The sequence below is a fragment of the Rhinoraja longicauda genome, chromosome 9 (genome assembly GCF_053455715.1).
Source record: "Rhinoraja longicauda isolate Sanriku21f chromosome 9, sRhiLon1.1, whole genome shotgun sequence".
Taxonomy (NCBI): Eukaryota; Metazoa; Chordata; class Chondrichthyes; order Rajiformes; family Arhynchobatidae; genus Rhinoraja; species Rhinoraja longicauda.
Genome location: NC_135961.1, coordinates 54,984,076 through 54,996,155, shown reverse-complemented (window position 1 = coordinate 54,996,155; position 12,080 = coordinate 54,984,076). Strand labels below are relative to the sequence as shown.

General features: G+C 45.5%; 1 protein-coding gene across 1 annotated transcript in view; it reads left to right on the top strand.

Moving 5' to 3' along the window:
- The first annotated feature begins 1,151 nt into the window (after positions 1-1,151).
- pcmt (protein-L-isoaspartate (D-aspartate) O-methyltransferase) overlaps positions 1,152-12,080 on the top strand; it is a 48,804-nt gene continuing 37,875 nt past the window's right edge. Inside the window, exon 1 of the mRNA XM_078405526.1 lies at positions 1,152-1,347. Within this exon, the coding sequence (XP_078261652.1) occupies positions 1,167-1,347 (181 nt within the window). The 5' untranslated portion in view covers positions 1,152-1,166. The remainder of the gene's footprint in view (positions 1,348-12,080) is intronic.

The window sequence follows — 12,080 nt, the reverse complement described above, 5'->3', positions numbered from 1 at the left end:
AATTCCACCACCCGCTCTGGCAGTGCGTTCAGATATCGCCCACTCTCTACGACAAAGAAAATTATTACTCAGATCGATTTTTAAACACCTCTCACCTGAACCATATGCTCTCTTCAAGCATTTAGTATGGGGCCCGTAGCAAATGCTACTTTTGCTACTATGTTAATCCGGCACTGATGGGAATTGGTAGTGCATTGGTTGCAGGAGATGGATGACACCTGGAATCCTTCTTTTCCTTAGGCCCCTTCGGTCATGGCTGACCATGGGTGATGCATCCTAGTTGGCTGCTTGCTCCACGCCTCGACTAGAGCAGTGTGGCTTGTGGCTGAAAGGAACAATGCGGGAGTGACTGTCTCTGTCGCAAAAGTCACATTTGTGTGTGGTCTCTGGTCTGTTGAAGTTGCTGCGCTCCTTTTTACGTGCCCGCTTGTCTGCCGCTGCGTTCATCAGTTTCTCTTCCCCCGCCTTGAGATGTTGGTTCAGGGTACCTCTCCACCTCGTACGGTCAACTGCAAGGCTCTCCCAGGACTCCACATCAATGTCCAGCGCCTTCAAATCTCTCTTGCAGACATCCTTGTAACGTTGCTGGGGTCGGCCGATGGTTCTCCTCCTAGATGTCAGCTCTCCATAGAGGATGCCTTTTGGAATACGGCCATCCTCCATGCGGTGGACATGGCCCAGCCACCGCCGCCTGCGCTGCCTGAGTAGAGTGTACATACTGGGAAGGCCAGCGTGAGATAGAATCTCGGCGTTGGACACTTTGTCTTGCCAGGATATACCCAGGATAGGGCAGATGACACCTGGATCAAAGCAACCTGAATGGGGGCTCCAATGGGAGAGCTTACGTCATCACAGTTCGAGGCCCCGCCCCCTCTCCGCGCGCGGAGCCGCCGCCCCAGCTGCTGATGGCGTCACCGAGTCGCCCCACGTGACTACCTGACTCTCGGGGCAACTCCGCACCGTAGCAACTGCTGCTGGTGGGCGAGCTCGACAGCGCCGCTGAGGGAGGAATTAAAGCAGTTTTTGAAGCTTGTGTTTATTATCTTTGGCCACACGCCTCCCGTCCGTGGGCGGGGCCAGGAGACATCTGTCGCATGACCTCACAGTAGCAGGAGTGGTGTCAGAGGTGTACGTCTTGACATCACAGAGGCGTGCGTCGTGGCGTCATGGAGACGGGCGGTGACGTCGTGAGGGCGTCGACGCTGGAGGCGATCAGTGTTGTGGGTAGAACGGTGTGCGCAGGCGTGGTGTTGACGGCGGCCTTGTACCTGCTGCGGTCTCTGTGTCATAGCATGGCGTGGAAGTGCGGCGGAGACAGCCAAGCCGAGCTCGTCAACAACTTGCGCAGTGAGTGCGGGCGGGTGGGGCGCGGACAGCGGCACGGCAGAGCCAGATGCCGCCGCACAGTATCCTTCCCCAGCCTCTGCTCACCGAGGCGGCGGCTGCTGCAGGATCTCCGTCCACTGGGGTTTGCAGCTCGGGGCTCCGTGTCCCCGCCTGCTGGAAGGGGGTGTGTGGCGGTTTATTTAGCATGCAGTTGGTATTGGGGCCTGGCTTGTAAGGGGAGGGACTCCAATCATATGCGTAGAACTGCAGATGTTGGTTTACATCGAAATGCTTTAACCTGTCGTTTTCACCCACCCTTTCATATCTGGACCCTCTCCCCAGACTCTCAGTGTGAAGATGGGTCTCGACTCGAAACCTCACCCATCCATTCTGCTGCCTGTCCGGCTGAGTTACTCCAGCATTTTGTGCTTTTCTCCAACCGTATCCCGGCTCTGATCCGTCTGCGAGACTGGGCTCGGCTTCGAGAAGGGCTTTACAGGTTGGGTTGGGCAGGGCAGAGCCCGACCGATCGTAGCAGGCTTCGCCAATTTGCCTCGTCACAATGCGGGAAGTGAAAGGGACTGGAAAATCAAACACGTACAAGTGCTGGAAATCTGCAATAAAAGCATTGGACGTTAGAAGCACTCAGCAGGTCAGGTGGCCACTCTGGGGAGAGAAGGCGAGCTTCCTTCGTCAGCCGGGTCAATGTCAGACTGAACAGTCTGAAGAAGGGTCTCGACCAGAAACGTCACCCATTCCTTCTCTCCTGAGATGCTGCCTGACCTGCTGAATTACTCCAGCATTTTGTGAAATAAATACCTCGATTTGTACCAGCATCTGCAGTTATTTTCTTACACTACAGCGATGTTACTGCGATGGACTGCGACGTTACAGTTTTGCGGTTATCTGCGAGTCCCTGGTGCAATTAGATTAAACCAGTCCAGACTTAGTTGGTTACTGTGTAGGAAGGAGCTGAGAAACGGAATGCTGGAGTAACTCAGTGAGTCAGGCAGCAATTTTGGAGAAAAGGAATAGGTGACGTTTCGGGTCGAGACCCTTCTTCAGACAGTTGGTTACTGTCGTGTTGGCAAAAACCCTTTCCACAGTATGTCTTTGTCACTGGCACGGGTGATCTACCTACATCTACACAATCCGCTCCATTAGAACATAAACGCAGATAGTAATTAACCCAGTCATAACTATGCTACCAATTTAGGGATTTTCTATACTGTAATGCTTGATGTTCTGAAACGTATTGGCTCATGTGTATGTCAATAGATGGATGCCTGTTTTGTACATATTAAGGTAATCGAGGGATGTGGAGTTAATGCAGAAAAATAGTATGATGTGAGGTAAAATATCAGTCATAATTTGATGGAATGATGTAGAAAGTGTGAGGGGTTGAAACATTGACTTCTGCATTTCTTGAATTCTTTTGTTCACTGATTAAGCTGTTTTCAGACATTACATTCAATGAAGAAGAGAAAATCTGATTGCCTGTGTGTGAATTGACAGCTTGAGGTCTATCAGAATGACTGAACATAACTGAGAGGATAGGTGTTGGTGCATAGTTTTGAATAACTATTGCACAGACCCACAGAAGTATTTTGTGAGAAAATATGATGGTATCCCGACATACTGTTTTGTTATTTTTAAGTGACATTTCAGAAGAGATGTACTCCTCCTTTCACACAAGTCAAAGAAAGCAAGGGACTGTGGAGAACAGTTTGCAGATTAACAACTTTCCTATCACAGGGTGACAAAAAATAAACACTATACTCTAAAATTTATTGACAAAATGCTGGAGTAACTCAGCAGGTCAGGCAGCATCTCGGGAGAGAAGGAATGGGCGACGTTTTGGGTCGAGACCCTTCTTCAGAATGATGTCGGGGGCGGGACAAAGGAAGGATATAGATGGAGACAGGAAGATAGAGGGAGATCTGGGAAGGGGTGGGGAAGAGAGGAACAGAGGAACTATCGAAAGTTGAAGAAGTCGATGTTCATACCACTGGGCTGCAAGCTGCCCAGGTGAAATATGAGGTGCTGTTCCTCCAATTTCCGGTGGGCCTCACTATGGCACTGGAGGAGGCCCATGACAGAAAGGTCAGATTGGGAATGGAAGGGGGAGTTGAAGTGCTCGGCCACCGGGAGATCAGTTTGGCCAACGCGGACCGAGCGCAGGTGTTGAGCGAAGCGATCGCCGAGCCTGCGTTTGGTTTTGCCGATGTAAATAAGTTGACATCTGGAGCAGCGGATGCAATAGATGAGGTTGGAGGAGGTGCAGGTGAACCTCTGTCTCACCTGGAAAGACTGTTTGGGTCCTTGGATGGAGTTGAGGGGGGAGGTAAAGGGACAGGTGTTGCATCTCGTGCGGTTGCAGGGGAAAGTGCCCGAGGATGATGTGGTTTGGGTAGGAAGGGACGAGTGGATCAGGGAGTTATGGAGGTAACGGTCTCTACGGAACGCAGAAAGGGGAGGGGATGGGAAGATATGGCCAGTGGTGGGGTCCCGTTGTAGGTGACAGAAATGTTGGCGGATGATTTGTTGGATCCGCTGGCTGGTGGGGTGGAAGGTGAGAACGAGGGGGATTCTGTCCTTGTTACGAGTGGGGGTAGGGGGAGCAAGAGCGGAGCTGCGGGATGTAGAAGAGACCCCAGTGAGAGCCTCATCTATAATGGAAGAGGGGAAGTCCTGTTTCCTGAAGAATGAGGACATCTCTGATGCCCTAGTGTGAAACACCTCATCCCGGGCGCAGATGCGGCGTAGACGGAGGAATTGGGAGTAGGGGATAGACTTTTTCTAGGAGACCGGGTGGGAAGAAGTGCAGTCCAGATAGCTGTGGGTTTATAGTAGATGTCAGTCACTAGTCTGTCTCCTGTGATGGAGATGGTGAGGTCCAGAAACGGGAGGGAGATGTCGGAGATAGTCCAGGTATGCCTGACCTGCTGAGTTACTCCAGCATTTTGTGAATAAATACCTTTGATTCTCCTGAGATGCTGCCTGACCTGCTGAGTTACTCCAGCATTTTGTGAATAAATACCTTCGATTTAGACAATAGACAATAGACAATAGGTGCAGGAGTAGGCCATTCAGCCCTTCGAGCCAGCACCGCCATTCAATGCGATCATGGCTGATCACTCAATCAGTACCCCGTTCCTGCCTTCTCCCCATACCCCCTCACTCCGCTATCCTTAAGAGCTCTATCCAGCTCTCTCTTGAAAGCATCCAATGAACTGGCCTCCACTGCCTTCTGAGGCAGAGAATTCCACACCTTCACCACCCTCTGACTGAAAAAGTTCTTCCTCATCTCCGTTCTAAATGGCCTACCCCTTATTCTCAAACTGTGGCCCCTTGTTCTGGACTCCCCCAACATTGGGAACATGTTATCTGCCTCTAATGTGTCCAATCCCCTAATTATCTTATATGTTTCAATAAGATCCCCCCTCATCCTTCTAAATTCCAGTGTATACAAGCCCAATCGCTCCAGCCTTTCAACATACGACAGTCCCGCCATTCCAGGAATTAACCTAGTGAACCTACGCTGCACGCCCTCCATTGCAAGAATATCCTTCCTCAAATTTGGAGACCAAAACTGCACACAGTACTCCAGGTGCGGTCTCACCAGGGCCCGGTACAACTGTAGAAGGACCTCTTTGCTCCTATACTCAACTCCTCTTGTTAGGAAGGCCAACATTCCATTGGCTTTCTTCACTGCCTGCTGTACCTGCATGCTTCCTTTCATTGACTGATGCACTAGGACACCCAGATCTCGTTGAACTCCCCCTCCTCCTAACTTGACACCATTCAGATAATAATCTGCCTTTCTATTCTTACTTCCAAAGTGAATAACCTCACACTTATCTACATTAAACTGCATCTGCCATGTATCCGCCCACTCACACAACCTGTCCAAGTCACCCTGCAGCCTTATTGCATCTTCCTCACAATTCACACTACCCCCCAACTTAGTATCATCTGCAAATTTGCTAATGGTACTTTTAATCCCTTTGTCTAAGTCATTAATGTATATCGTAAATAGCTGGGGTCCCAGCACCGAACCTTGCGGTACCCCACTGGTCACTGCCTGCCATTCCGAAAGGGACCCATTTATCCCCACTCTTTGCTTTCTGTCTGTCAACCAATTTTCTATCCATGTCAGTACCCTACCCCCAATACCATGTGCCCTAATTTTGCCCACTAATCTCCTATGTGGGACCTTGTCGAAGGCTTTCTGAAAGTCGAGGTACACCACATCCACTGACTCTTCCTTGTCAATTTTCCTAGTTACATCCTCAAAAAATTCCAGTAGATTTGTCAAGCATGATTTCCCCTTCGTAAATCCATGCTGACTCGGAATGATCCCGTTACTGCTATCCAAATGCTCAGCAATTTCGTCTTTTATAATTGACTCCAGCATCTTCCCCACCACTGATGTCAGACTAACTGGTCTATAATTACCCGTTTTCTCTCTCCCTCCTTTCTTAAAAAGTGGGATAACATTTGCTATCCTCCAATCCACAGGAACTGATCCTGAATCTATAGAACATTGAAAAATGATCTCCAATGCTTCCACTATTTCTAGAGCCACCTCCTTAAGTACTCTGGGATGCAGACCATCAGGCCCTGGGGATTTATCAGCCTTCAGTCCCATCAGTCTACCCAAAACCATTTCCTGCCTAATGTGGATTTCCTTCAGTTCCTCCATCACCCTAGGTTCTCCGGCCCCTAGAACATTTGGGAGATTGTGTGTATCTTCCTCAGTGAAGACAGATCCAAAGTAACGGTTTAACTCGTCTGCCATTTCTTTGTTCCCCATAATAAATTCCCCTGCTTCTGTCTTCAAGGGACCCACATTTGCCTTGACTATTTTTTTCCTCTTCACGTACCTAAAAAAACTTTTGCTATCCTTCTTTATATTATTGGCTAGTTTACCCTCGTACCTCATCTTTTCTCCCCGTATTGCCTTTTTAGTTAACTTTTGTTGCTCTTTAAAAGAGTCCCAATCCTCTGTCTTCCCACTCTTCTTTGTACCAGCATCTGCAGTTATTTTCTTATACTATACTCTAGAAGTGCCATCGCCAATGTCGTACAAGGTCGTAGCATAGACTGTTTAAATATGGGAAACAACAGAAGCCTCTTGGTATACAATGAGCTCCCGTGCCGCATTGTGGAAATAGTGTGATCATCTGTTTGTGTTGTTTGATTGAGGTATATATGTTGTCTGCTATACTGGCGTGAGTTGCTTTGCTGCTTTCAATATAGTTATGCAAGACTTTTTTGGTCCAAGTGAAGGGCAATGGGGATCTCTATTTAACATCACCCCCAAAAGATAGAATCTCTGATGGTGTAGCTCTCCTATGGTATGAGGTTGGATTGTCAATCTAGACATAGTGTTCAACCTTCTGTTACTTCAGCAAGAGTGTTGTAATTCAATCATGATAAACCTCTTCACTTAGTAAGATTAAATAGTATGAAAGATGAAAATGATTTGCCCGACTATGACCAGGTTGCAGCGTTTGTACGCAGAGTGCAATTAACTATGTGAACAGCAGAGATCGATTTAAAAAATTTAATTTTGTTTGGGCAAAGATTAGAATAGTAGTGCTTTATTTCCAGTCATAAAACTTGCAGGGAATGAGAAAAACAAAAGTGAATTTGTAACAATTCAGAACAGTTATTTCAGTAAGAGAAAGCAAACTGTTTATCTAAATATTCATTCAGACTGTGGATCTGTTGGAGCATTGTAATACCCTCGACAAGAAATACTTTTGATTACATTGATGCATTAAAGCTGAAGTCTTGAACATCCTTCTGTTGATGTTAATCTTTGGAAACCTATTTATCAATGGCAAAATCATTTTGGATATTTTGATTACCATTTTGGGGTGGAAAATGCTAGAATTTAAAAAAATGAGATACAACGATTTTGTAATGGATTTGAAGTGGATTTCAGTATAATGAATGGAGACGATGGCAGGGGCTGGTAGACGGAGGAGGAATGTGTTCATAGTTGACTAGGTTATTTATCCTGAACTAGACTTAAATAATTAAGTCTAAAGGTAATGTGGAGAATGTGCAACAAGGAAGAATGCAGTGTGCAATAGAAACAGGACAAATCTGTTGTTTTTCAGCTATCTCTTGCCTTTGGGACTTGACCAAGTGGTAGACTTGTCTCTCAGCTTGAAAAATTGCAGTATGAGCTAAGTTCACAAAAGTTGCAGCTTTATAAGACTTCAGTTAGGCTGTATTTGGAGTATTGCATGCAGTTCTGGTCGCCCCAATGCAGGAAGGGTGTGGAGGCATTAAAAAGTTTGCAGAGAACATTTGCGAGAATAATGCTGCAAGGGGAGGTTGGACAGACTTGGGTTGTTTACTCTGGAATGCCAGAGGCTGAGTGAAGACCTGAGAGAAGTATATGAAATTATGAGAGGCATGGATAGGGTAAACAGTCAGAACCTTTTTACCAATATTTGAGGTGAGAGGGGCAAAGTTTAAAGGAGATGAGTTGTCATGTTTTTTTTGTATATAGAGTGGTGGGTGCCAGAAATGCACTGCCGGAGGTTGTGGTGGAGGCAAATACGATAGTAGCATTTAAGAGGCTTTTGGATAGGGATATGGGTGTGAAGGGAATTAAGGGATACGGATTATGCGCAGGCAGATACAATTTGGTCTTGGCGTCATGTTCAGCACAGACATTGTAGGCCAAATGGCCTGTTTCCATGCTGTACTGTTCTATGATGTCAGTAGAAACACATCACCCTCAAAATTAAATCAGAATAGATGTCCAGATTGATTTTCCAATTGCTCTTGTGAATATATCTGAGCCATAATCTACTGAAATCTGTGAATCTGCTGGGTTTGTTCAGTTAGAATGTACAAATGGATGTTGAGTGGTCAATTGGCTTCAATAAAGTTGAGCATTGCACTTATTTGGATAAAAGATAGGCTAAGATTTGAAAATTAGATTCAAATTTTATATAGAAACATAGAAAATAAGTGCAGGAGGAGGCCATTTGGGCCTACAATAGACAATAGGTACAGGACTAGGCCATTCGGCCCTTCGAGCCAGCACCACCATTCAATGTGATCATGGTTGATCATTCTCAATCAGTACCCCGTTCCTGCCTTCTCCCCATACCCCCTGACTCCACTATCCTTAAGAGCACTATCCAGCTCTCTCTTGAATGCATTCAGAGAATTGGCCTCCACTGCCTTCTGAGGCAATGAATTCCACAGATTTACAACTCTCTGACTGAAAAAGTTTCTTCTCGTCTCCGTTCTAAATGGCCTACCCCTTATTCCTAAACTGTGGCCCCTGGTTCTGGTCTCCTCCAACATTGGGAACATGTTTCCTGCCTCTAACGTGACCAACCCCTTAATAATCTTATATGTTTCAATAAGATTCCCTCTCATCCTTCTAAATTCCAATGTATACAAGCCTAGCCGCTCCTGCCTTTCAACATATGACAGTCCCGCCATTTCGGGAATTAACCTAGTAAACCTACACTGCACGCCCTCAATAACAAGAATATCCATCCTCAAATTTGGAGACCAAAACTGCACACAGTACTCCAGGGCCTCACTAGGGCCCTATACAACTGCAGAAGGACATCTTTGCTCCTATACTCAACTCCTCTTGTTATGAAGGCCAACATTCCATTGGCTTTCTTCACTGCCTGCTGTACCTGCATGCTTCCTTTCAGTGACTGATGCACTAGGACACCCAGATCTCGTTGTACGTCCTCTTTTCCTAACTTGACACCATTCAGATAATAATCTGCCTTCTTATTCTTACCACCAAAATGGAAAACCTCACACTTATCCACATTAAACTGCATCTGCCATGCATCTGCCCACTCACACCACCTTTCCAAGTCACTCTGCAACCTCATAGCATCTTCCTCACAGCTCACACTACCACCCAGCTTTGTATCATCTGCAAATTTGCTAATGGTACTTTTATTCCCTTCATCCAAGTTATTAATGTATATTGTAAATAGCTGCGGAACCAGCACCGAGCCTTGCGGTACCCCACTAGTCACTGCCTGCCATTCTGAAAGGGACCCATTTATCCCCACTCTTTGCTTTCTGTCTGTCAACCAATTTTCTATCAATGTCAGTACCCTACCCCCAATACCATGTGCTCTAATTTTGCCCACTAATCTCCTATGTGGGACCTTGTCAAAGGCTTTCTGAAAGTCGAGGTACACCACATCCACTGGCTCTCCCCTGTCAATTTTCCTAATTACATCCCCAAAAAATTCCAGGAGATTAGTCAAGCATGATTTCCCCTTCGTAAATCCATGCTGACTCGGAACGATGCTGTTACTGCTATCCAAATGCTCGACAATTTTGTCTTTTATAATTGACTCCAGCATCTTCCCCACCACTGATGTCAGACTAACTGGTCTATAATTTCCCGTTTTCTCTCTCCCTCCTTTCTTAAAAAGTGGGATAACATTAGATCATTGTGATCATGGCTGATCATCTACAATCAGTAACCTGTGCCTGCCTTCTCCCCATATCCCTTGATTCCACTAACTTCCTAGTGCTCTATCTAACATTTATTGGTTCTTAGAAACATAGAAACATAGAAAATAGGTGCAGGAGTAGGCCATTTGGCCCTTCGAGCCTGCACCGCCATTCAATATGATCATGGCTGATCATCCAGCTCAGTAACGTGTACCTGCCTTCTCTCCATACCCCCTGATCCCTTTAGCCACAAGGGCCACATCTAACTCCCTCTTAAATATAGCATTCTTCATTTAATGTTCTTCATTTATTGGTCTTGTCAGGCTATTAATTTGTCCTGCCACTAATTTTGAGCATGGAAATTAGGTGAACCGACAATTTCTGAGTAAAATTTATTTTGTTCATTTGTTTATATCTGCATTAAATACGTGGTGTATGTTGTGATTCAATCCATTTCCCATTGTCTTCTATCATCTAAAAACTGAAATCACTCCTCTGACCAAAACTTACTTTCCTGTTTGCAGTCCTTAAGTTAACTCATCATAACTCCAAAGATGCACGTTGTCTGTATGATTGGGCTGTGAAGTGTGACTGGATCTGATGTTTTTTATTGAAAGTGCAAGAGGAGACATGGTTTCTGATTCCTCCATCAATATTACTAACTTAAATGAAATGCTTTCAACGATCTTAGTGATCAAGTGCTTAGTGATCTGTCTTCACTATGGAAGACACAAACCATCTCTCGGATGTTCTAGTGGCCAGAGGTCCTAGGGTGACGGAGGAACTGAAGTAAATTCACATTAGGCAGGAAATGGTGGTGGGTAGACTGATGGGACTGAAGGTCGATAAATCCCCATGGCCTGATGGTCTGCATCCCAGGGTACTTAAGGACGTGGCTCTAGAAATCGTGGACGCATTGGTAATCATTTTCCAATGTTCTATAGATTCAGGATCAGTTCCTGTGGATTGGAGGGTAGCTAATGTTATCCCACTTTTTAAGAAAGGAAGGAGAGAGAAAATAGGGAATTTTAGACTAGTTAGCCTGACATCCCCATAATCAATTCACCTTGTTCCCCATAATCAATTCACCTGTTTCTGTCTTCAAAGGACCTGCATTTGTCTTAACTAATCTTTTTCTCCTAACATACCTAAAGAAGCTTTTACCATCCTCCTTTATATTCTTGGCTAGCTTACCATCGTACTTCATTTTTTCTCTCTGTATTGCCTTTTTAGTTACCTTCTGTTGTTTTTTAAAAGTTTCCCAATCCTCTGGCTTCCCGCTCATCTTTGCTATGTTATACGTCTCCTCTTTTATTTTTATACTGTCCTTGACTTCCCTTGTCAGCCATGGTCACCTCTTATATGGTCCCCGTAGAATCTTTATTTCTCTTTGGAATGAGATGATCCTACATCTTTTGGATTATTCCAAAAAAATCCTGCCATTGCTATTCCACCTCATCTCTGGTCCCTTTCCAGTCAACTTTGCCCAGCTCCTCCCTCATGCCTCTATAGTCCCCTTTGTCCAACTGCAATATTGACACTTCTGATTTTACCTTCTCCCTCTCAAATTGCAGATTAAAACTTATCATATTATGGTCACTACCTCGTAATGGTTACTTTTCCTTGAGTTCCCTTTATCGAATCTGGTTCATTACACAACACTAAATCCAGAATTGCCTTTTCCCTGGTAGGCTCCAGTAAAAGCTGCTCTCGGAATCCATCTCGAAGCCACTCTACAAACTCCCTTTCTTGGGGTCCAGTACCAACCTGATTTTCCCAGTCTACCTGCATATTGAAATCTCCCATAACCGCCATAGCATTACCTTTGTTACATGCCAATTTTAACTCCTGATGCAACTTGCACCCTATATCCAGGCTACTGTTTGGGGGCCTGTAGATAACTCCCATTAGGGTCTTTTTACCCGTACAATTTCTCAGTTCTATCCACAATGACTCTACATCTTCTGATTCCATGTCACCCCTCGCAACGGACTGAATTTCATTCCTTCCCAGCAGAGCTACCCCACCCCCTCTGCCCACCTGTCTGTCTTTTCGATAGGACATATAACCCTGAATATTCAGTTCCCAGCTCTGATCCTCGCAGCCATGACTGTAATTCCCACAACATTATGCCTACCAATCTCTAACTGGGCCTCAAGCTCTTCCCCATTATTTCTTATACTTCGCACATTCATGTATAACACTTTTAATTCAGTATTCACCTCCCCTCTCACATCGGTTCCTATTTCACCTGACTTTACTCTCTTATCCCTTCTTGAACT